Source organism: Macaca mulatta, chromosome 20, assembly GCF_049350105.2.
Source record: "Macaca mulatta isolate MMU2019108-1 chromosome 20, T2T-MMU8v2.0, whole genome shotgun sequence".
NCBI lineage: Eukaryota > Metazoa > Chordata > Mammalia > Primates > Cercopithecidae > Macaca > Macaca mulatta.
In genome coordinates this window covers 65,268,806-65,295,340 of record NC_133425.1, presented here as the reverse complement: position 1 = coordinate 65,295,340, position 26,535 = coordinate 65,268,806, and the positions used below count along the sequence as shown (strand labels likewise).

Below are 26,535 nucleotides of genomic sequence, written 5' to 3'. Positions count from 1 at the left end.
CCCCATGCCTCAAAGGGAAAGAGAGAGAGAGAAAGCAAAATGGAGGTAGGGAGGGAGGATAACTTATGAATATAAAGTTCTATACAAAATAGCAAGTTAATACTATAATTTGTTGGGGCTATTTCATAGATATTTTGTATAATTTATAAGGCAAGTCTCTCAATCTCCAGAAATAGCCTCCTTATCTATAAATCTTTATCATAAGAATGACAATCATAATAGAGCATTACGAGCAAGGGAGTCTACATTAATCTAACCAATTTGTCAAGAAACAAAACATGTCCATAGCATACAAAAGTACTGCATGAATAAATTAAGTTTCAGTTAGGATTAAAACTCTAGATATTTAAAGACCTGGCTGAAATTAGGGTTTGAAGTATCGTCAGAAAGAACAAATGAACCTTACTTAGACCACACAGTCACCCATCTTTTTCTTCAAGGTGAATAAAATGAACTAACGAGTTTTTCTTGTGTATCTATTAAGTGTTTGGTATTACAAGGAACACAGAAGAATTATAATACATTGCCTCTAACCTCCAGGAGTACTCCAGAGAAAGCTATTGTTGGTTCATGGGAGTGGAGATGGTCTGATCAAATAATATAAGAAATAATAAAATGTTAGAGTCAGAGGAGTCTCAAATAATCTAATGAAAGCACTTATCTTACAGATCAGAAAACTGGGGCACAAAAGTGATTTGTCTTACTTAGTTAACACAGATTGCTAATGACAAAGCAGGTATTAGAACTTCAATTAAGACTAGTCTGACAGTAAACCCTAGGAGATATTGCCCAATGGTCTGTGTGACAAAGGAATGTTTGTTAAGTCCCACTATCTCTTTTCTACAACATGTAGTAGCATGAGGCCAGAGGAAAACTTGCCACATAGCATTTGTCTAGGTATATAGGAATCTCCACACTATACGATATTGTGTAGGAAATAATTAACTTTACCCAGAGAGAGTTCTGGTCTTTACCTTTGGCTGCTAGGAGGTAATCTCTAGGTTCCTGCAATGTCTTGTGTGACAGTGGTATTTACTTGAGAGATTTGGTCACTGGACAGTCTAACAATGTAATTTATAACAGGCTTTGGAACACACCATATCAATTCCAACCTCGTAGTGAAGACCAAAGGTCAGCTGCATGGGCAGTATATAATCACGTGTGAAATAATAACTCGGGACACCAAAGGCTCGGGTGAGCTTCCCTGGCTGGTAATTCTCTAAGTATTGTTATTAACACACATTGCTATGCCAATATGGTAATGCCTTTCTGAGGATGACAGAAGGTTGGTGCCTGGGACACTCCTAGACCTTGTGTTATGCATCTTTTCCCTTTAACTGATTCTGATTTCTACCCTTTTGTTGTAAAACTATAGGCACTAGGCTGGGCGCAGTGGTTCATGCCTGTAATCCCAGCACTTTGGAGAGGCCGAGCCAGGCGGATCACAAGGTCAGGAGATGGAGACCATCCTGGCCAATATGGTGAAACCCTGTCTCTTCTAAAAATAAAAAAATTTGCCGGGCGCGGTGGCTCAAGCCTGTAATCCCAGCACTTTGGGAGGCCGAGACGGGTGGATCACAAGGTCAGGAGATCGAGACCATCCTGGCTAACATGGTGAGACCCCGTCTCTACTAAAAATACAAAAAACTAGCCGGGCGAGGTGGTGGGCGCCTGTAGTCCCAGCTACTCGGGAGGCTGAGGCAGGAGAATGGCGTAAACCCGGGAGGCGGAGCTTGCAGTGAGCTGAGATCCGGCCACTGCACTCCAGCCTGGGCGACAGAGCGAGACTCCGTCTCAAAAAAATAAAAATAAAAAAAAATAAAAAAATTAGCTGGACATGGTGGCACGTGCCTGTAGTCCCAGCTACTCAGGAGGCTGAGACAGGAGAATTGCTTGAACCAGGGAGTCGGAGGTTGCAATGAGCCGAAACCGTGCCACTGTACGCCAGCCTGGCGACACAGCAAGACTCTGTCTCAAAATAAAACAAAAAAACAAACAAACAAAAAAAACGATAGGCACTAAGTATAGCACTTTCCAGAGTTCTGTGAATTGTTCTAGGAAGTTATCAAATCCAAGGGGACGGTGGGAAAACCACTGTTTGAGCCACTCGTTCAAAAAAAGAGGGTGGCCTGGGGACCTTTGAACTTGTGTCTGGTATATGAAGTGGGAGCAGTCTTGGCTGTGCCCAGAGCCTTGAGTCTAGCAATATATTGGATATATGTTTTAAATTTTATTAGGTTTTTAAAAATACACAAAGGAATAAAAAGTAAATTTTAAAATGACAAGGAAATTATAAACTTTTTGGATAAAGTGGCTATAGATTGTCCAAGTTTTGCCTCTTCTATTTTTCTACCTTCCTTCATGTGTTCTTCTCTTTCCCCATCAGCTTCTTACACTAAATTTTAGGCTTTGGGTAATTGACTCATTAGCTTGTTCCTGTTTCTCTCTTCTCTGTCTGTCTTCGGTCTATACCTGTACATACTACTACCTCTTCTGCATGTGCCCTTCTAACTTGCTTATAAATTTGGCCTTCTCTTAGTCTCAGTCTCAGTTTCTATGGGTTTGTTCCTGTCTGCTCTAAATACTAATTCCTAAGTCAGGTCTTGGTCCTTGTTTTCAAGTTTTCATTGTTATTTGGAAAACAATACATGGTGAGGTCCTCCTACAAATACAGACTCTTTAATATCAGTGTGATGAGTGCTTCTAAACACAAGAAGGTTTAACAATCATAAAGCACCTGAAACATAACAGATTCTCAAAATACTGGTTTCCCTTTTATTTAACTATATAGTAGATTAAGATTATGCAAATCCTCAGAGAAAATAAATATCAGGAAATAAATATTTTGTTTATTAACAATGGAAACATTTGCTAATGCTCAACTTTTTAAAATAGAGGTGGTCATTTTTAGCATTAGGAAAATAATTCTAATTCAGTTAAAGAAACTCAAGAAAGAAACTTTAAATGATTCACATCAATCCCACAAGAAGAAGAAATTTAATCTACTGATTCAGGAAAATTTCAGAACAAAACTGAATTGCTCAGAGAGTGAACAACCAAATTATAAAAAAGCTTAAATTATACCTGATGAAATAATTCCATGTCAATTTCAGCTTCTGACTTCCAAGAGTTTTCATCTGATTGAAATAAAAATAGTGATTTATTAAATTTTTGAACTTTTTTTTACTCTGTAGCTATGACTATATCCATAAAACAAAGTGAAAACATGCAAATATCTGTACCACAAATATGCGTACTTACCAGAAACATTTTCTTGGAAAATAACTTTAGTTCCTTTCAGAAAGTTCTTGCCGATTAAAAACACTTCTTCTTCTCCTTTCACTGAACAGCTATGCAAGCTTTTCTTCAAGATTTCTGGCACTCCTGCTGGCTGAGCTGTGGAGATACATATGCATTCTATAACAAGAACCACCACAAGTTATTTCTTACTTAAAATCAACCTGCAGTCATCCAGTTCTATGGGTTGTCTTTTTTGAAAGAGGGGTAGTAAATATTTTTACAGTAACACAATTATCTGGAAAGGCTATAATTCTAGCTCCACTGACATCAGGCTTGGCCACGTGACTGGTTTGGATAATCAAATATGAACTGAAGTAATGTGCCAAGTCCAGGTAAAAGCTTTGAGAGCCATCACATGGTTTTACCAACTCGGTTATTGTAAGCCACACTGAGTTTTGTTCTGTTGTCTTTTTTTAAATTGTGTGTTATTGCAGTATCATTTAGACCTCAGCTATTGATACAAACAAGTATCCCGTCTTTGTTAAACACAAACTGAGCATCCCTAATCCAAAAATCTAAATTTTTTTTTTTCTTTTGAGACACCCAGGCTAGAGCAGAGGCATGCTCCCGACTCACTGCAACCTCCACCTCCTGGGCTCAAGCAATTCTCCTGCCTCAGCCTCCTGAGTAGCTAGGATTACAGGCGCACACCACCATGCCTGGCTAATTTTTGTATTTTTAGTAGAGACGGGATTTCACCATGTTGGTCAGGCTGGTCTCGAATTTTTAACCTTGTGATCCACCCACCTCGGCCTCCCGAAGTGCTGGGATTCAGGCATAAGCCACCATGCCCAGCCAAAAATCTAAAATCTTAAATGCTCTAAAATCCAAAACTTTTTGCGTGTCAATACAATGCTCAAAAATTTATACACCTGGGCCAGGTGCAGTGGTTCATACCTGTAATCCCAGCACTTTGGGAGGCTAAGGATGGAGGATCACTTGAGCCCAGAAGTCCGAGACCAGCCTGGGCAATAGTGAGACCTTGTCTCTACAAAAAAAAAATCAAAAAAATTAGCTGGGCATGGTAGCATGCACATGTAATTCCCAGCTACTTAGGAGGCTGAAGTGGGAGGATCACTTAAACCCCGGAGGTCAAGACTGCAGAGAGTCATGATTGCACCACTGTTAAGTACTTATGTGTGAAGAGGTATAAGAAAAGGATTGCTTCTTGGTAGCATATAAATTCAGAGTCAGGTGAAACCCCGTTTCTACTAAAAATACAAAAAATTAGCTGGGTGTGACGGTAGGCACCTGTAATCCCAGCTACTTGGGAGGCTGAGGCAGGAGAATCTCTTGAACCCGGGAGGTGGAGGTTGCTGTGAGCCAAGATCGTGCCACTGCACTCTTGGCGACAGAGCAAGACTCCATCTCAAAAAAAAATAAAAGCAAACAAATAAAAATAAATTCAGAGTCAGGAATGATGGTGATGCCAAACAGGTTATTTACAAAGATTGTTTACAAAGGTGGCTGGAACACTGTCACCTTTGCTTTTTGAAACTTTGATGCACAAAATTATTTAAAATATTATATAAAATTACTTTCAAGCTATGTGTATAGGTGCATATGAAACATAAATGAATTATGTGTTTACACTTGGGTCCCATTCCCATGAAACCTCATTATGTATATGCAAAGAAATTCAAAGTCCAAAGAAATTCAAAACCTGAAACACTTCGGGTCCTAAGCATTTCAGATAAGAGATACTTAACCTTTTTGTATATGCTAAATGACATTTTCAACAATGCTGGGGAGTTTAAAAGAAATTGTGAATGTATAAACAAATACACTGGCCGGGTGAGTTGGCTCACACCTGTAATCCCAATACTTTGGGAGGCCAAGCGGGGGCGGATCACCTGAGGTCAGGAGGTCGAGACCAGACTGGCCAACATGGTGAAACCCCATGTCTACTAAAAATACAAAAAATTAGCTGGGTGTGCTGGCGCATGCTTGTAATACCAGCTACTCGGGAGGCCGAGGCAGGAGAATCGGTTGAACCCAAGAGGCAGAGGTTCCAGTGACCCGAGATTGCACCACTGCACCCCAGCCTGGGCAACAAAAGTGAAACCCTGTCTAAAAAAAGAAATAAAAAATAAAAAAACAAAAAACAAGTATTTTCTAGAACCTACAAGGTTAATGTGTGAACAGAATGGAAAGGGTCATTGGTCATACACTGACAATTATATACCCTAATAAATGAAGAATTAACTAAATCAGTTTATTTAACGTAACTTTTTGGAGTAACAGGAAATAGATACTTGGTTTTTAAAAACATTCCAGAAACATATGGTATGTATTGTTCTGATAAGAAAATAAAAGGTACAAAATTACATTAATATGTTGTATTACCACAATGAAATGTAAAGCGTATAACCTTTCCCTCCATTTTCAAATACTGTGTGGAAATTCCACTTCACTTATTACTGGTAAAACTTTTTCCCGTATCTCATTTTTTTCATTTATGTGTTAAAGGCATAAGATGGCCAAATGAGGTCCCAAAGGTTTAGAATATATTTGTCTTCTACATATTTGTATTTACATTACAGAAAGAACTAGTCTGTTACTTTCACGATAATTTAGCTTTTGGCCTTTTAAAAGGTCCGTTCTTTAAAGTTTACGAGATGGGTCCCCGACAGATGCCATACTAAACTGAACTGAAGTCAAGATTATTTAAGCACTAACTTTTATTTTTAAGTTATTTATTTATTTATTTATTTATTTATTTATTTGAGATGGAGTTTTGCTCTTGTTGCCCAGGCTGGAGTGCAATGGTGCAGTCTTGGCTCACCAGAACCTCCATCTCCCGGGTTCAAGCAATTCTCCTGCCTCATCCTCCCGAGTAGCTGGGATTACAGGCATGCACCACCACGCCCGGCGAACTGTATTTTTAGTAGAGATGGGTTTTCTCCATGTTGGTCAGGCTGGTCTCAATCTCCAGATCTCAGGTGATCTGCCCACCTCGGCCTCCCAAAGTGCTGGGATTACAGGCGTGAGCCACTGCGCCCTGTCAAGTTATTTATAAGCTGACTCTTGAAAGGGATAATGCTTAAAAATTAGAACACATAAAAAAGCAACCACCTTTTTGGTATTATAAAAACTGTGTACTTTTAGATGCTTTTCAACTAGCAGTCTTAAAAATAAAGTTGAGGCCGAACACGGTGGCTCACTCCTGTAATCCCAGCACCCTGAGAGGCCGAGGCAGATGGATCATGAAGTCAGGAGATCGAGACCATCCTGGCTAACACGGTGGAACCCTGTCTCTATTAAAAATACAAAAAATTAGCCGGGCGTGGTGGTGCCTGTAGTCCCAGCTACTAGTGAGGCTGAGGCAGGAGAATGGTGTGAACCGGGAGGCAGAGGTTGCAGTAAGCCGGGACTGCCACTGCACTCCATCCAGCCTAGGCGACAGAGCAAGACTCTGTCTCAAAATAAATAAATAATAAATAAATAAAGTTGAAAAAAATAACGAATATCTAAATACTGAAAATTAAGTAAGCAAATATTTCAACCCATCAAGAGAATAAAGCTTTGTAATAATGTTTAGTAGAAGGACATATTTAATAGAAAATTTTAGAGTACAAAGCCTACATCTGTTTATGTATATTACTAATCCTGTCCAAAATTTTAAGAGAGGGATAGTTTACTTAACAATACTATCCTTTCCCCAGAGCTGTGGGATAGGTAGAAATAGGGGAAGTAGAAAATTCTTAAATTCCGAGTCAAATTTAATTTAGTAAGCATAAGATAAAATCTAATATATATTACATGTAAGAAAGCCATGATTAATTTTGTCCTATTAAAAACTACTATAGAAGGGTAGATATGAAAATCTTTTCTTTTTTCTTTTGTAGAGACAGGATCAACAAGACCTCACTCTGTTGCCCAGGCTGGAGTGCAGTGGTGCCACCATAGCTCACCGTATCCTTGAACTCTTGGGCTCAAATAATCCTCCCATCATAGCCTCTCAAGTAGCTGGGTCTACAGGCGCATGCCACCATGCCCAGCAAATTTAAAACATTTGTTTTTTGTGGAGATGGGCTCTTGCTATGTTGCCCTTGCTGGTTTCAAACTCCTGGCTTCAAGCAATCCTCCTACCTTGCCCTCCCAAAGTGCTGGGATTATAGGCATGTACAACGGCACCTGGCCTTTTTTTTTTCTTTTCTTTTTTTTTTTAAAGACATGGGTTTGCCGGGCGCGGTGGCTCACGCCTGTAATCCCAGCACTTTGGGAGGCCGAGGCGGGCGGATCATGAGGTCAGGAGATCGAGACCATCCTGGCTAACACGGTGAAACCCTGTCTCTACTAAAAATACAAAAAATTAGCCGGGCGTGGTGGTGCGTGCCTGTAGTCCCAGCTACTCGGAGGCTGAGGCAGGAGAATGGCGTGAACACAGGAGGCGGAGCTTGCAGTGAGCGGAGATGGTGCCACTGCACTCCAGCCTGGGTGACAAAGCGAGACTCCGTCTCAAAAAAAAAAAAAAAAAAAGACATGGGTTTGAATCCCAGGCTGGATTTAAACTCCTGGGCTCGAGTGATTCTCCTTCCTCAGCCTCCCAAGTAGCTGGGACTACAGCTGTGTGCCACTGCACCCAGCTGAAAATTGATATTCTTAATTTGATTTAACATAACAAAATAATATAAACATACATACCAAAACAAAAAACATATACACCTATATTTTCTGGAGAACATGAAAGATGTTAAGAATGTAAAAAGGGGCCGGGCGCGGTGGCTCAAGCCTGTAATCCCAGCACTTTGGGAGGCCGAGACGGGTGGATCACAAGGTCAGGAGATCGAGACCATCCTGGCTAACACAGTGAAACCCCGTCTCTACTAAAAAATACAAAAAACTAGCCGGGCGAGCTGGCGGGCGCCTGTGGTCCCAGCTACTCGGGAGGCTGAGGCAGGAGAATGGCGTGAACCCGGGAGGCGGAGCTTGCAGTGAGCTGAGATCCGGCCACTGCACTCCAGCCTGGGCGACAGAGCAAGACTCCGTCTCAAAAAAAAAAAGAATGTAAAAAGGGATGATCTATCCCCTTAAAAACAAACAAAAAGACAAAGGATCCAATGGCCACTGTTAAAGCAATAATTAGAAGTAATTTTTTTAAAGCCACAAGGTACTGCATGAATCCTGATATTACAAATTCTTTCCACTGAGTGTCTACAGAAGGAAGATCAAGTATCTGTTTCCTTTTCTCCCTTCCAACTGTGTCACCTTTTGGCCCCTTTCCTTTTCTACCTCTGTCTCTTCCTGTTTCCTTCTATCTCCCATTCCAATCCCAACTCTTCGCACTAACCAATTTCCTTTTTACCTCTCATTTTACTGCAACTGCTTAAACCTGCCAAAAAGTTTATATTCATGGAAATAAACACAAGCCAGAAACTTATAATGGAACATACATTTTAATTTTTTTAGATAAAAATATTTTTGGGGTTCTGTGTTTTACTGTGTATCATTTTTATGTTTATTCTTCTTTTCCTCCCATATCCAGCTCTCAAAGTCTAAGTTCAAGCATCAAGCTTCCTAAGTGGTCAGGATAAAATTCAAATTATTTTGCTGAACACACAAGTCACTTTATGAAAGAGGTGTTGCCTACCTCTGTAACCTCAAATCTTACCACTTCATCATGTATATCTTTTTGTTCCAATCACATCAAACTCTTCTTATTTCCCCCAAAAGGATCATACCCTTTCAGGGAGCATATTTATACACGAATCCTTCTGCCCAGAATGACTATAGAAGGGCAGATATGAAAATTTTTCAAGTAAATCCCATTTTACTTGTTTTACTTCTAATTGTGTTTTAAGACAAGACAGAACAAGTTCTACCATCTCTGAGCAGTCTGAATTAGATGCTCTTACTATATTTCCACTGTACTTTAGTCACACAGCTACTGTGCAGTATAGCATCTTTATATAACTATATAATATAATTGGAAGCTTATATAATTTTTATATACAATTAAAAAAAAAGAGGGACAGGGTCTTGCTTTGTTCCCCAAGCTAATCTCAAACTCCTGGGCTCAAGTGACCCTCCTGCCTTGGCTTCCCAAAGTGCTCTCATTACAGGTGTGAGCTACCATGCCTGGACTATATACAATTTTATATACACATATATGGAAGTTAATATAATTTTATAGTAAAATTAGACATTTACTTGCCTGTTTTTTCCCCTAGCCTGCTAAACTGTAAGCTCCTCAAACTATCATCTTTAATTTCAGAGTTAAGCACACTGTAATTATCCATTGAATTAACTATGAAGCTTTCCAAAAACAAACCATCAATTGGCAAGTCTTTTTGTTTGTTGTAATGCACTACAGGTGACTCTAACCTACACCCAGGACTGAGAACCATTGCATTTAATTTATGTTGACTAAATGAGTGACTGAATGAGCAATGAGGCATATTTTGTTATCAGAACACATTACCGTTTCCCTGAACTAAACTGTAGCCTCCAGTAATTATAACTGTTAAAAAAAAAAGTAGGCTAGAAACAATAAATTAAAAAATTTTTTAAAAAGCACTCATCTGAACAATTTCCCTTTTTTGTTTTTTAGAGACAGGGTCTCTTGTATAGGCTGGAGTGCAGTGGTGTGATGACAGCTCACTGCTATCTCAAAACCCCTGGGCTCAATGATCTTTCTGCCTCAGCCTCTTGAGCAGCTGGCACTACAGGCACATGCTACCATGCCTGGCTTTTTTTTTTTTTTTTTTTTTTTAATTTTTGTAGAGACAGGGTCTCTCATTATGTTGTTCAGTACACTTCCATTATAAGTTTCTGGCTTGTGTTAGTTTCCATAAATATAAACTTTCTGGCAGGTTTAAACAGCTGGAGTAAAATGAGAGGTGAAAACAAAGTTGGTTAGTAAGAAGAGCTGGGATTGGAATGGGAGACAGAAGGAAACAGGAAGAGAGATCAGCCCGGGCTGGTCTCAAACTCCTGGCCTCAAGCGAACCTCCTGCCTTGGCCTCTCAAAGTGCTGATATTACAGGCATAAGCCACCACACTCAGCCTTATTCTTTAAAAAAAAAAAAAAAAAAAAAAAGGGGGGTTGGGGGAATGCTAGAGAACGATGGGTGGATCATTTGAGGTCAGGAGTTCAAGACCAGCCTGGCCAACATGGTGAAAACCCATCTCTACTAAAAATACAAAAAAAATTTAGCTGGGCAAGGTGGCACATGCCTGTAATCCCAGCTACTCAGTAGGCTGTGGTAAGAGGACTGCTTGAACCTAGGAGGCGGAGGCTAGGTCTCACTATGTTGCCCAGCCTAGTTTCAAATTCCTGGCCACAAGCAATCCTTCCACTTCAGCTTCCCAAAGTGCTGGGATTACAGGGGTAAGCCACTGTGCCTGGCCTTGAACAACTTCACTGCCTGCCAAATTTGCTGACTGATCTTATTAATATAAACATTTTTAGTAATATGTCATATATTGTTTTTAAAAATAGGTCAATAGGCCAAGCACAGTGGCTCACGTCTGTAATCTCAGCACTTTGGGAGGCCGAGGTGGATCATTTGAGGTCAGGAGTTCAAGACCAGCCTGGCCAACATGGTGAAACCCCATCTCTACTAAAAATACAAAAATTAGCCAGGTGGTAGTGGCACACACCTGTAATCCCAGTTACTCGGGAGGTTGAGGCAGGAGAATTGCTTGAGCCTGGGAGGTGGAGGTTGCAGTGAGCCAAGATCGCACCATTGCACTCCAGCCTGGGCAACAAGCGAAACTCGGTCTCAAAAAAGAAAAAAAAAAAAAAAAAAGAGAGAGAGAGAGAAATGTGAAAAGGAAAAATTTTCCTATTTATTACTTGTAACAATAATCATTAGAGAGAAACTACAATTATGGTGAGACATACATAACAACATAATTGAATTTACACACACAAACACACACACATCATTTTCTGTCCATGCCAAGGTTAGTGATAAGAATTGAATTTCCCACTCCCAACACTATACTGTACTATTATAATTAGTAATCAAAACTTCTGCCATGTTGTTATTCACAAAGTCCTCCTTACCTTACTCATGTTCTAACACAGAACAGTTAGAACCATAGCAATTTACCACACAGTGAAGATGTTTAGAAAACGCTTTCATTTTGTAATTTACTTCTGATAACCAGCTCAAATTACTTTTTTTTTTGAGACAGTTACAGTCTGCCGCCCAGGTTGGAATGCAAAGGCATGCTCAAGGCTCACTGCAGCCTTGACCTCCTGGGTCTCAAGTGATCCTTTTGCCTCATCTTCCCAAGTAGCTGAAACTACAGGCACAAGTCATCACACCCAACTTACTATATATGTTTTTTTATTTTGTAGAGACAGGGTTTTCACTACATTGCCCAGGCTGGTCTTAAACTCTTGGGCTGAAGTGATCCTCCCACCTTTGCCTCCCAAAGTGCTGGGATTACAGGTGTGAGCCACCATACCTGGCCCAAATTACTTTTTAAATCAGCATATTATGATAATAGGAAACTACAAAATGCTCCACATCTTTTGAATTGTATCCCAATTATTCATCTCTAGTTTGGTCTAGAAAATCTGACTACTGCTTTTAAAATATTTCAAATTTTGCATGATCACAAGCCGGAGTATGGGAAATATCTAAAATTTAGAGATGTCTAAAAGATTAACAGAAAATGAAAGAAACTCCATATGTTTAGTATCTCCATATCTTCTTACTTACTACACAAAATTGGAGAAGAGGGTGTTTGCAGTGTCAAAGTGGAGCCATCTTTCCTCGTGATATTAACTCGAAAAACCAATCTGGCACGAGTGCTTTTTTTCTTGGAACCAGCAATTCCTATTCTGGCTTCAACATCAGCATTCCTCAATTTCAATATCCCTACGCAGTCCACCCTAATACAGAAAAAAATATATAAAGGGACATTTTGTTGTATAAATAGTGTAAAGCTCTTAATCAACAAGTTTGTTTTTTAACATTTTGCTTATCTATTAATTCTGTGAATATGTAATAAAGTTACAAAGTTCCAAGTTCAAAACTACAAAAGGGTAAATTCTAAACATTCACTGTTCCTAATCCTGTCAATCTTTTGTTTATAATAATAAAGAAAAAGTAAAAAAAAAAAAATCACTATTTTAAAATCTGAACATAAGTAATGGCTTATAAGAGACCTTTTTTTTTTTTTTTTTGAGATGGAGTCTCACTGTCACCCAGGCTGGAGAGACTGGAGTGCAGTAGTATGATCTCAGCTTACTGCAACCTCTGTCTCCTGGGTTCCAGGGATTCTCCTGCCTCAGCCTCCTGAGTAGCTGGGATTACAGGTGTCCGCCACCATGCCCAGCTATTTTTTGTATTTTTAGTAAAGATGGGGTTACACCATGTTGGCCAGGTTGGTCTTGAACTCCTGTCCTCAAGTGATCTGCCCACCTTGGCCTCCCAAAGTGCTGGGATTACAGGCATGAGCTACCGCACCTGGCCAGAGACCATTTAAAAAAAAAAAATTTAGCCTCTTTCTTTACAGAGCTAATTCTGAAAACAGAGAAAATGGATTTTACTTTTAAAAACTTAGTAGCTGCCTCCAGAAGGATGGAATATTAGACAGCCACTAAGAAGTATGTTACCACATTGAATGATATGTGAAAAACGCTCATGATATGTTAAGTAAAAAGCAGATTACAAAACAATGGGTACACTATTTTTTCAATTTTGCCCAAAAAAGACTGGGAAGACACACATTAAAATAGTGGTTATTTCCAGGAAGTTGGTTTTTATTTATTTATATTTATTTAATTTTTTTGAGACAGAGTCTTGCTGTGTCACCCAGGTCTGAGTGCAATGGCGCTACCTCAGCTCACTATAACCTCTGCCTCCTCGGTTCAGGTAATTCTCATGCCTCAGCCTCCTGAGTAGCTGGGATTACAGGCATGCACCATTACCCCAGCTCATTTTTGTACTTTTAGTAGAGCCAGAGTCTTACTATGTTGCCCAGGTTGGTCTTGAACTCCTGGCTCAAGAGATCCATCCACCTCAGCCTCCCAAAGTGTTGGGATTATAAGCATGAGCCACTGTGCCAGGCCGGAAGTTGGTTTTTAAAGGGCATGTTTTTAGCTTTTTATTACCCTGTGTTTTCAACGTTTTTTTTTTTTTTTTTTTTTTTTTGAGACAGACTTTCGCTCTTGTTGCCCAGGCTGGAGTGCAATGGTGCAATCTCATCTCACTGCAGCCTCTGCCTCCAGGGTTCCAGCAATTCTCCTGCCTCAGCCTGTCACGTAGCTGGGACTACAGGCATGCACCACCACTCCTGGCTAATTTCTATATTTTTAGTAGAGATGGGGTTTCACCATGTTGGCCAGGCTGGTCTCAAACTCCTGGCCTCAGATGATCTGCATGCCTCAGCTTCCCAAAGTATTGGGATTACAGGCATGAGTCACCATGCCTGGCCCCTTTTTCAACTTTCTTATATTGACTAAGTACTATTTTTATAATCAGTAAATTCTTTCCTTTCCTCCTCTACTATACATATTTACTTTTATAATTGTCTTTTTTTTTTTTTTTTTTTTTTGAGACGGAGTCTTGCTCTGTCACCCAGGCTGGAGTGCAGTGGCGTGATCTCAGCTCACTACAAACTCCGCCTCCCGGATTCAAGCAATTCTCTGCTTCAGCCTCCCAAGTAGCTTGGATTACAGGTGCCTGCCACCACACCCAGATAATTTTTTGTATTTTTAATAGAGACAGGGTTTCACCATCTTGGCCAGGCTGGTCTTGAACTCCTGACCTCATGATCCACCCACCTTGGCCTCCCAAAGTGCTCGGATTACAGGTGTGAGCCACCGTGTCCAGCCCCTTTTTTTTTTTTTTTAATAATTTTCAAAAGTTACAAGTTAAAAAATATTAATGAGGCCAGGCGCGGTGGCTCACGCCTGTAATCCCAGCACTTTGGGAGCCTGAGGTGGGTGGATGATTTGAGGTCAGGAGTTCGAGACCAGCTTGACCTACATAGTGAAACCCCATCTCTACTAAAATACAAAAATTAGCCAGGTATGGTGGTGGGCGCCTGTAATCCCAGCTACTCGGGAGGCTGAGGGAGGAGAATCGCTTGAACCCAGGAGGTGGAGGTTGCAGTGAGCTGAGATCATGCCACTACATTGCTTGGGCAACAAAGCACAACTCCCTCTCCAAAAAAAAAAATTTACAAAATATTTCTCAAAATGTCTTTTTTCCAACTAACCTTTTACCAGTCTACTTAAAATGGCTTTCAAAAGGAAACTGAAAACCAAGTAAAGTCTTTAGCAACTATCCAATACACAAATAATTACAACATAGGTCTACCCCATACAAATATATTTCCTGCTGTTATGATTCAGTTTTACAACTGAAGGTCCTTTACGCAAGGCTTAAGGAAAAATAATTTTTAAAACTTAAATGTACAAGATGAAAAACACATAATCTAAATCTAAAGATATATATTTTTTAAATACAGGAAAATAACAACCAATGGTGAATTTAAACCAGCAATACGCGTTTCACATCAAGATGGAATAAGGCACTTCATAGCCTCTGCTGAACAGTTTCTTGGCCGGGTGCAGTGGCTCACGCCTGTAATCCCAGCACTTTGGGAGGTCAAGGTGGGTGGATTACCTGAGGTCAGGAGTTGGAGACCAGCCTGGCCAAGATGGTGAAACCCTGACTCTACTAAAAATACAAAAATTAGCCAGGGGGGCGGTGGCAGGTGCCTGCAATCCCAGCTACTTGGGAGGCTGAGGTAGGGAGAATCACTTGAACCTGGGAGGCAAAGGTTGCAGTGAACCGAGATAGCACCACTGCACTCCAGCCAGGGCGGTAGATGGAGACTCTGTCTCAATAAAAAAAAAAAAAAAAGTTTCTAAAGCAAACATTAAGAAGGTGGAATTCAGGAAAACAAATCAAATCGTAGTTTTTATTTTCAATGTTACTATTATAAACCCAAAAAAGTAAGTCTTTGGCCAGCTTTCAACTTGGCTTTGATATCCCTGCCTTTACCGTGGGAATTCTTTTTTTTTTTTTTGAGACGAAGTTTCGCTTTGTTGCCTAGCTTGGAGGGCAGTGGCACAATTTCAGCTCACTGCAAACTCCACCTCCTGGGTTCAAGTGATTCTCCTGCCTCAGCCTCCCAAGTAGCTGGGATTACAGGCATGTGTCACTACGCCCAGCTAATTTTTGTACTTTCAGTAGAGACAGGGTTTCGCCATGTTGGCCAGGCTGGTCTCTAACTCCTGACCTCAGGTGATCCACCAGCGTCACACTCCAAAAGTGCTGGCATTACAGGCATGAGCCACTGCACCTGGTCCAACCATAGGAATTCTTTAGCAAAGGGTAAAAGAGTTAATTTTAACCCACAACCATTCTGAAGTAGTGTCCTTTTTTATTCATAATATTTAAAACATTTTAATAAAATACTCAAAATCTTCTGTACGTTAGAAACTGAACAATTCTCCTGCCTAACACAAGAGTGTAATATATAATGAAAAATTCTTACTAAGTACTTACGCCAGTGTCATGTTGTTGCTAGGATCAAGGCCGACTTCTATAACAGTAGTGCCTTCAATGTCCACTTCTTTGCAAGGAGTTGTATTTCGTCCAGTCACCCTGCAGGCCTGATAAAATCCATGTGGTTTCACTCGTCCAGAGTCGTTGCCCACAAACACTTGCAACACTACAGGTTCATTATGGCCTTCCAGCTGAAACAAGAAAACATGCAACAGAAATACTAATTAGCATTTCAAATAATCTAATTATAAAATCAAATATTTAAGACCAAATCCTATACTTGTAACTGAATTACATTTAAAAATATTTAAATCTTCAAGAAAAACAGAGGTAAAACATTTTCATAACAGAGTTGGCTAATTTCCTGAGGTAGGTCATAGTTTTAATTCTGTAATAACCATACTTAAATTATAAATTTAGATGTTAGATGATAAATTACCATTTATAATTTATTTGTACAAGCAGATGAGAATGAATACACAGTACTTTAGGTAGCATTTGGGTTGCTCAGGACCTACCACCATAACAATGGAAAAACTCACGAAACTGTTAGTGGCATCATCATCATCATCAAATGAGAGTACATATACCGTATTTTTATTCTACTAAAGCTACTTGAGTAGAAAAGTATGAGTGCAGCTATATGAATAACAAGGAAATGAAGCTCATTTTCATGGACTAGATACATACATATAACATCATTAAATCCTGGGATAAAACATTATGGTCTGAGAGATTGCCAGTTCAAACGGGGATCTATGGCTCATTACAGGTCTCTAGCAAGCCTTCATAAATTAAATTATAATTTGTATGCTGAAAAATAAATAAATATTTAAAATAGCATTTGGGAACAAATGTTTCCAATACTGATTCTTGATAAGGCTTATAGTTAAACATTGAAGCCGCTAATATAGAATGCAGAAAATCACAAAGTAAATTGTACAATGCATGCCAAACAAAGTGCTTAAAAAAATTCACACATGCCTTACAGCTGTATCTCTACAAAATGGTATCATAATGAGGAAAATAAGCAAACCCCAGTCAAATTGCTGGTCAGCAGAACCTAGAACAGAGCCTGGCACATGGAGAGTGCAGTATTTGTTGAATGAATGACTAAACAAATTTTTAAGGTCAATTCATTCCCTATCATAGTTAAGCAATTAATCTAACAATACTTCTAAGTAGACAAAACATAAAGTCAGGGCAATTAGGTTAAACGTAATGACCAAACTACCAAAATATCTGGCTAGACAAATATTTACACAAAGCATAACATAAATTTCTCACTTGCCTGTTACCTGTCCTGGGTTTGAAGGATTGGGTGTGGGTTAAGGCAGTAAGTAGTGAAGAAGGGTACGCTTGATATTGTACACATGACTATTAACCAACCTTATAAATGGTGGCAGACACGTTTCCTGATTGATCCAGAGAGTTTCAATCATAATTTCATTCAAGTATAAAATGAAAGGCAGTCCACCTCTACTCCTAACTTAAAATACTGTTTAAATAATATATTTATACAAATTGTATTTAATAAGAATCTACCATGTGACTAGCCAAAATTCCTCCCTATTTAGTCTTTTGCAAGGGGTAGGGACACTTGTTAAGTCTTCTCCCCATTCTCCCATTTTTTTGAGGTTTGTCTTCAAAGACAAATATTCTTTATAACAAGATATCCTAGGTGTTAAGTCCCTTTTAACTTTTAGTCTCAACTTTTAAAAAAATTAAGACTCAACTGATATCCCATTTCTTTTTTTTCCCTCATTTCCTTCTTTCCCCCTGTACTTGAGTGGATGCAAATAATATCCCATTTCTTAAACCAAAGCCTTAAGTATTAATCAATTCTTTTCTCAGTACAATAGTCTTGATTACTTAACCATCTCAAAAACCTTATTTTCAAAGTTCTCAATAATTTCTACTCTATTTCTTTGAATTCACTTTAATATTTCTTCCTCCAAGGCGGGAGGATCACTTGAGATCAGGAGTTCGAGACCAGTCTCACCAACATGGTGAAACCCAGACTCCACTAAAAATACAAAAATTAGCTGGGCCTGGTGGCACACACCTGTGGGTCCCAGCTACTCAGGTGGCTGAGGCATGATTACTTGCACGAGGGGACAGAGGCTGCAGTGAGCTGAGATTGCACCACTGCACTCCAGCCTGGGTGACAGAGTGAGACTGTCTCAAAACAACAACAAAAATTCTTTCTAAATATAAAGTTTGAGATGAATCTAATTCAAATATCAAATATGAGGGAAGAAAATTCAAGATTTGAAAATATTTTACTTTTCAGGACATATTCCCCTTTACATTTTAACTAAAATTCAAATGAAAATAAAGTAAATACCTTTACTGTAGGAAAGCCTTGCTGTGTTCTATCTTTTACTGAGCCGCGGCTGCCCTCAGTCAGGTACCGAGCTCGATGCTGTGTCTCAGGTTGCACAACTATCTTCAGCTCCTTTCCCTCACTTTTAACAGGATATTGTCCACACAACATAGGGCTCTTCTTTACTCCAGTTCCTTTTTGGTTTTCCAATGTTCTGAGAAATCAGAGCACAACATGGAGAAAGTATCAAAAAGAGTTTTTTGATTAAAAAAAAAAAAAAAAGCAGCCATCTAAGACAAAGGAAGAAACAGAACTGGCAATAATAGTAAAAACAACTATTTAGCTTGCTGGCAAAATAAAATATTGCCTAAGGGAAGATACATGAGCCAAGTATCTTTAAAAAGATTTTGTAAAAAAGTTTACTATATGATGCAAAAATAAAAGAAAGTACGTTTGACAGAAAAGAAAATGAACGTAAATGAGTGGTAGGAGGAAGGGAGGAAGACTGACTGCAATAAACTGAAACTAATACAAAAGAATAGTTAATGTCACTATAACCTTTCACACTGTACTTCAGTCAAAATAAGATTTAAAAATTCCATGTATGCATTCCATATATAAATTCTAAATTTTATATAAAGCTATAAGATTAACTACTGTTATTTTTTAATTGCAAAGTAAAAGAAAAAAAGTGAGGGTAGCAAAAGCAAAAATCAAACCCCCAAAAACCCTACATACCCCCATACAAAATGGCCTACAAACCAAATGAAGGTATATGTAGCTTACTCTTTTTGGTTTCCTTCTCAGTAAATCAAACTGAAGAAATTATATAAAAAATTAGTGATTCAATTTTTATGGGGAAATTAGCTTTACTCTAAACAATCTTTTCTAGGAGTGTGATTTTTCAGATTATTTTTATTTGTGATTAGTTAAGTAAAGCTCTCAATAAAAATTTTACAATCTGGGCTTGACAGCACCAGCATTCTACCTTTTTTTTTATTTTCTGAGACGGAATTTTACTCTGTCACCCAGGCTGGAGTACAGTGGCACAATCTCAGCTCACTGTAACCTCTGCTTCCTGGGTTCAAGTGATTCTCCTGCCTCAGCCTCCCAAGTAGCTGGGATTACAGGCGTGTGCCACCACACCTGTTTTTATATTTTTATTAGAGATGGGGTTTCACCATGTTATCCAGGCTGGTCTTGAACTCCTGACCTCAGGTGATCTGCCCACCTTGGCCTCCCAAAGTACTGGGATTACAAGCGTGAGCCACTGCGCCTGGCCCTTATTGTTTTTAGTTATGCTTTTAACATTTATTTATAATGCATTTGCTATGTGGAATATATGTTCAAAGGAAAACAGTATCCCAAATGGTGGTTATGACTTCAGGCGAACACATTTAATCTGTAAAATAGTTGAAGCACTGCAAATACATAATAAAAATAAGTAAAAACAATATTGCTAGTTATCTTTCCTTCTGAGCAACGGAGTGGTGGCTCACACCTGTAATTCCAGCACTTTGGGAGGCCAAGGCGGGTAGATCACCTGAGGTCAGGAGTTCGAGACCACCCTGGCCAACATGGTGAAACCCCAACTCTACTAAAACTACAAAAAATTAGCCAGTGGCAGATGCCTGTAATCCCATCTACTCTGGAGGTTGAGGCAGGAGAATCACTTGAACCCAGGAGGTGCAGGGTTGCAGGGAGCCCAGATTGTGCCATTGTACTCCAGCCTGGTCAACAAGAGCAAAACTCCATCTCAAAAAACAAAAAAACAACAAAAAAACAAAATTCACCTATGTTTTTAAATAAAGTCAGGGTCATAGCTTTCTCTGTGACCCCCCTAGTCCTCAGTTTTGACTCACATCAAAGATCCAGGAGCCAGATGACTGTGAAGAAAAATCTCCTCTAAAAGCAACCAGATCCCAGTAGGAATATTATGACTTCAAACACAGAGGAGCTAAGCAGGCTTAAACCTGGCTCTAATGTTTACCCCTCTAGCTGTAACCAAGTTGTTGCCTCAATCATCAAGAACAAAGTGAGAAAGGCACTATCTTCAATGGAAATGGGGAGTAGGTTGAATTGTTGGCTAAGAAAGGGGCAAAAGAATGGAACAAAGAAGAACTGAAACTAGCACAGGAATTCAGTAAGACTGATAGATAAGAGGAAGAGTTCTCAAGGCGCAATACTGTGCTTAATCATCTTCATATTCCCTGAACCTGATACAGTTCCTGAAACATAACAGGTGCTGAAGAAATCTTTGTTGATGAAGGCAAATAATAAGAAGAAAGGGACAAAGAAAGGAAAGCAGAGAGATAAAGGAGCTTCTGTAATATTAAGATGAGAAAGACCTAAGATGAGAAAGGTCCTAAATGGACAAGGAATGCTATTCGTGCAAGTTTGACATAAGTAGGTCAGATTACTTGTGCAAGTCATTTAAAAGGCCCTGGAAGAATAAATTCTATGAACATAAGTATCAAGTTGAAGCTGGAACAATGGGCAATAAACCCTGTTGTTCTTTTCATCATTCTGGGTACAGACCCAGAATTGGTCTAACTAGTGTGCAGTTCCTCACACATGAAAGTCTATGATATTTTGTTTTACACTAATCTTAAAGTAAAAATATTCATTTATTGAAATGATGTAGAAATATCCCCCAGATACACATACAAAGAGATGAAAAAAAATACTGCAAAACGATAATAGCAGGTTTACTGAGTGACTAGATTATGGGGTTTTCTTGTATTTTTCAAATACTTGTAATTCATATCTATTAATTTTATAATAGAAAAGGGAAAATTTTAGTTTGAAATATAAGGAAAATTCATACAGCATATTAACTTGGCAAGACATGTTTTTATACTCACGCTAGTCAAGCTAATATTTATAAGGGCAAATAAATGAAAATGAGTTTTACTCGTCTAGCAAAACAAATGATCTCACTTGGGATGAAGACTATTGAGTGAGTATACACATTATGGCTTAAAAAAGAATATCATATGTAATTAAGCAATTTCTAAAATGGTACTTTAGAATTCCTTAAAACTATCTTTATTTTCTAAAATGTAAAAATGGAATACATACATATTGAGATGTATAGACATGTAAAATCATGAAAACATCCACTAACACTTAGAAACGTAGTCAAGTTACTAATTTTTAAGGCATGATGGCTTAAGAAAAAATAAAGTAGCAGTCAGTTACATGGGATTTTACCATGTAAAACCAAAAAGGAAAATCCACCATCATGGCATATTCTATTCACAAGTCTTAAAATGACATTCTAATTTATGTGTGCTGTATAATCCTTCTGGTGGTCTATGTCAAAAAAAATAATTTTCACTACAAAAAGCCTAAAATAGGTTTCACATCCAGATGACATCATATCTTAACTTATAGAAATATCTAGAAGAGACATGGGGCAACTGATTCTCAGGACACTTAGTTGAGAAATTTAAGAATGATATGGCTAGGAATATTCAAATACTAAGCTTTTTTGTAAAAAAAAAAATGGTTTTATTCTTTTTTTTTTTTTTTTTTTGAGATGGAGTTTTGCTCTTCTTGCCCAGGTTGGAGTGCAATGGCGTGATCTTGGCTCACCATAACCTCTGCCTCCCGGGTTCAAGTGATTCTCCTGCCTCAGCCTCCCGAGTAGCTGGGATTACAGGCATGCACCACCATGCCCGGCTAATTTTGTATTTTTAGTAGAGACGGAGTTTCTACACATTGGTCAGGTGGGTCTCGAACTCCCAACCTCAGGTGATCCGCCTGCCTAAGCCTCCCAAAGTGCTGGGATTACAGGCATGAGCCACTGCGCCCAGCCAAGTTTTATTCTCTTATTAGACTCTAACATTTTAGTCATATAAAAATGCTATTTTCATCTACAAGCTATCAGATTTCTATGTGGTATCTTGAAGATCAATAAACTGCTGTATATATTTTAAAGTACATTTTCTAAATACTTAGTATGATATAAATTGTAATTTTATGGCACATTAGATCTAAGGCTATATTCTTATCTCTCAAAACATTTTAAGATTTTTTTCACTGTTGAAGAATACAGGCTTTTAGCTTGACACGCTCTGAAAAATTATTTTTAAGGCCTATTTTTCTATATATTCAGGTATGATTTCATCCTTTCCTCAACATAGTTGTTATAAATTCCAATTTCAAACTTCTTCCATCATTTCCATATACTAGTTTTAAATTTTTTAAAATTACCTAAGAAGCTGGACACTTCTTCTGCTTGATGGAGTTTCTGCTCCATGAATTATTTCATGAAAGAGACTGTCTTGACCAATTATACTTTCCCTGGGTAACCTCAAATCATTTCTAAGATACAGCTATCATACAAACGTAGAAGCAGAAAAGATGAAGGTCAAGATATTTAATTAGCAACTGCAAATCACTGTGTTTATTAGTCATAAGTAAAAATTATATTTGCTCTAAATTTGAACCTTCAACATTCATTTTGATATAAAAATGAAAATTTATCTTCCAGAACTTTATATTAAAGACTTTCTCCACTAAAGCATAAATAAACACACATACATAATTAAATGATATTCATGAGCCTTTTAGATCTGTGCTACTATCACAGTTACTTTTAAGTATTTACCTCCTGTATTCATTACATTTCAGAGCCTTATTTTATAAGTAATAGTTCTACAAATATTATGTTCTGAAATTCTTGACTTTATTAAATGGCAACATTTTAGGAAAGAGTATATCTTGTTTTCTTTTAAGTAATTTACTAATCTGGACTTTCTAAAACTGAAAAGCATTTAAATATTCATTTTCATTTAACTACATCACCCCAAAGGAGGTAAAGAAGCAGTGTAGAGTAATTATTGCTTAAAGGGTAGATAGTACTTTTTAAAACGAACTGAGGGAGTGCTTAAGGGCAAGTTTAATATACATTAAGAATATTCTCTATAATATTCAACTGGATTTTTAACTGAAAAAAGATTAGTGATGTCATCAAGTAGTAAACCAATCTAAAACTTCCTGACCACTTTTTGTGTAAAACTGAAATTGTAGGAGATCCTGGGTCCTAGCGAGTTAAATTTTAACAAATTATTTTGAATGTACTATAGAAAAATCTAATTTAAAAGTCTAGCAATTAAATATTACAATAAAATTACTAAAGGAATTAAAAATAAGTCATACTAGTCTGCATTATAGCAGTGAATATTCTGTAACATAGCTATTGAACTGTATTAGTGGGTAGTGTGACTGACAGAGATGAAAGAAAACTCAAACATGTACCATGATCCTGTTTCATCACCCTCTAAAGAAGTAACCCAGAATCACAGAAAAAAAATGAGTGATTTAAAAAAAATATTGAATCTGCACAGTGTATTAGTATCAAAGGAAAAAAGCTTATGATACATGAATCTAAATGATGAGAATCAAACTATCAATTTAGTTTTTTCTTGTTTTCATCAATTAAAGAGAAAAAAATTTAAGTCTAAAATCTTCTAAAAAATGTAAACCATATGAGGACACAATGTGAAAGAGAACACAGCTCTTAGTGACTGAGTTGTTTTCGATAGAGTCGTTACATTGCTAGTTATTTCTATGAGGAAATATATATATATAGATACACATTTTTTTTTTTTCTTTTTTTTTGAGATGGAGTTTTGCTCTTGTCGCCCAGGCTGGAGTGCAGTGGCATGATCTCGGCTCACTGCAGCCTCCACCTCCCAGTTTCAAGCGATTCTTCTGCCTCAGCCTCCCGAGTAGCTAGGGTTACAGGCATGTGCCACAATGCCCAGCTAATTTTTTTTGTATTTTTAGTAGAGATGGGGTTTCACCATGTTGGTCAGGCTGGTCTCGAACTCTTGACCTCAGGTGATCCACCTGCCTGGGCCTCCCAAAGTGCTGGGATTACAGGCGTGAGCCACCGCGCCTGGCTGAGTAAAAATATTTTCAAGTCCTTTTAAAATATAAATTCATTTGAAATTTAAGTTATTTCAAAACAGATTATTTTCATTTTCTACTACCTAACTATACTGGTAATAAGATATCTATTGCTAGAATCTATGATTATTTTATTTTCTAGCTAGTAAAAGTTGGTAATTTTAAGTTAAAATTTTCAGGTATTTCAATGATAAAATTAGCACTGTTGCTTTATATGCAAACTTGAGCTGAGCAATTAGGAAAAATTGGGAATGTTTTTTTGTTTGTTTGTTTTGCATAATGGTGATAGAATTTTAAAAAATGTGAATACCAACCCATTTCCCGCTTTTGAGTTGCCTTTGTTGTCCGTGGTAAGCTGAGAAAGCACATAGTGAGGTGCTTTGGCACTGTCGGCATCAAATATATCCATATTAGATTCTTCACAATCTCGTCGTTTGACCCCCGGCCTCTGCTTTGGATTTCGTTTTCGTGATTTACGAGGTACCTCAGTGTTATCATTGTAGGAACTGGTGCTCATGTTACTGAAGTTGGAGGGGGAATCCTCCATCCACATACTGCAGCTCTGCTCAGATTCCAATCCACACCCCTCATCCTGGCAGGACATCCGACTGTTATCCAGCAAGTCCTCAGGTGGTGGTGAGATGTACAAGACTGTGTGCCTCTTCGGTGTTGATGGATGCTGCTGAACTGTGTTACTGGTTAACTGCTTTTCACTTACCCCTCTGTTACTTACCCCCACGGCTGAGGAGCAGCTCTCCACTTGCATAGCCTTGCTGTCGGTGACTGAGGTAGAATAAATGGTAGGGCTGGAAGAGGTGGTAAAGGAGCTGCAAGCACCGCCCATGGAGGAAGAGGAGGGAGCTGAAGAAGCATCTGCAGTGTACAATTCAAGAGTAAATACACTATACATGTTTTCACCTATGCTGGCTAGCAGTCCCATTGAAAATGTGATTTGTGAACTGATTGTTTTTCCCCAAAATGAATAGTCAGAATTTGGTTACGTTTTAGAATACAAATGCTTCAAGCAATATAAGGCCTAAGAAATGCAATTTTAAAAAATGCCCAAATAGCATTATTTTACTTGTGTTACAATCAATAGATTTTTTAAATCTCATTTAATGTTTTAAGCTGTAAAGCAAAAATAAAGCTTTTATTGCCTCAGCTGGACATTCTATTGAATTTTAATCATTTAAAGTAATAAAGAAAACCCCAATATGAAATATATGCTTGTGGTCCACATTCAATGCCAATTAAATAATTCATTATAGAATTTGAAAAGTGGGACTGTGCTTAGCCACAAAATATTAAAATAAGTTTCTAACCTATGAAGCAGAGAACTACAGGTCATTTTTAATGCAGACACTCCCTGCTTCAGAGGCAAATCCTGGAATAAAAATATGAGAAAATAAATGAGAAAAGAGCTGCTGATTATTCCAGATATCAATTATAAAATGAGAAATAAATAGAAAAAATATATAATCAACTGAATTGGAGGCAAAATGGAACTGGTATTGTCACTATGATTTGTTGTAAAATCTAGGAGAATCAAGATGAAAAAGGTTTGATTTGGAACATTCTGGGTTGTGGAAGATAGACAAGTTAATCATTGGGTCTCCAGAAGCTGGAAGTGGTAGTTCAAAACCATAAGCTCTAAAATAAATCCATCCTTTATGACATAATGAAAAGCAAAGGAAGAACTGATTAATGGATGGATTTCTCTTATAAAGTACTTGATTATATGCTTGACAATTGGTTAGAGCTGTTTATTTTCTCTCTTTTTAAAGGGCCTGGTTGATTGTGACTAATAAGGGAATTTTCCAATATAAGAACAATGGTAAATTTTACTGGCTTAAGTCTAACAGAAAATAGTTAAGCATAAAAATCTCTGGAGAGCATCAGAATTAATTTTTTTATAAAACTATTTATCTATTATGCCTAGCAAGAAATATTTAAGTAGATCTTTTCAGCATGTGTGGCAACTGGCAGAAGAGCTCACTGAAAATACTACTACTTTAGCCCTTAACAGCATAACCTCAGAGGTGCATTGATTGCTAAGGTTGGAAGTTGTCATGACTAACATTTTAGATATCATTTTATCTTGTTCACAATATGGAAAGGTTTGTCATCATATACACACACAAAAATAAAAATAGGTAACGTGACAGACAAAGATATGTTTCAATCTAAAATTAATTTGTATCTATGATCAAGTATGCCACTGTTTTAAAGTGTATAATAAAACTGTGATGTGCAGTTACTGGAACTGTAACATACACATGAATTGTAATATAAAGAGCAAAATGTAAGAATGTCAATCTTTACATAATTAAAAGCCAAGTGCCAAAGATCTGTTTTTTTAATTGAAAACATGTATTTAAAATACACCTAAATTATTTAAATGAACTAAATCCACCCAGAATTCTTCATTGCTGTCAAGGCTAAAGAGCACAGTAATTAATATTAGTCATCAAGAATATGATCTACATAATGCCACATGGAAAGATTTTT

The 26,535-nt window shown here is 38.0% G+C and overlaps 1 protein-coding gene and 1 long non-coding RNA gene across 9 annotated transcripts in view; one reads left to right on the top strand and one right to left on the bottom strand.

The window, feature by feature from the left end:
- The window catches only part of NFAT5 (nuclear factor of activated T cells 5), a 132,058-nt gene that overhangs the window by 24,073 nt on the left and 81,450 nt on the right, over positions 1 to 26,535 (bottom strand). For 6 of the 8 annotated variants that reach the window (XM_077984473.1, XM_077984474.1, XM_015126501.3 and 3 more), the window contains 6 exons: positions 24,342 to 24,900; positions 18,130 to 18,322; positions 15,783 to 15,973; positions 11,979 to 12,151; positions 3,262 to 3,396; positions 3,085 to 3,137 (listed from right to left, as the gene is read on the bottom strand). In XM_077984473.1, coding sequence (XP_077840599.1) covers positions 3,085 to 3,137; positions 3,262 to 3,396; positions 11,979 to 12,151; positions 15,783 to 15,973; positions 18,130 to 18,322; positions 24,342 to 24,900 — 1,304 coding nt within the window. Of the gene's footprint in view, positions 1 to 3,084; positions 3,138 to 3,261; positions 3,397 to 11,978; positions 12,152 to 15,782; positions 15,974 to 18,129; positions 18,323 to 24,341; positions 24,901 to 26,535 lie in introns of those variants that run through there. The other 2 variants (XM_077984477.1, XM_077984476.1) reach the window with 2 other exon arrangements.
- LOC144337715 (uncharacterized) lies at positions 13,390 to 25,243 on the top strand. The gene is made up of 3 exons (XR_013411149.1): positions 13,390 to 13,579; positions 19,276 to 19,611; positions 24,026 to 25,243. It is a non-coding gene; the product is annotated as an uncharacterized LOC144337715 (long non-coding RNA).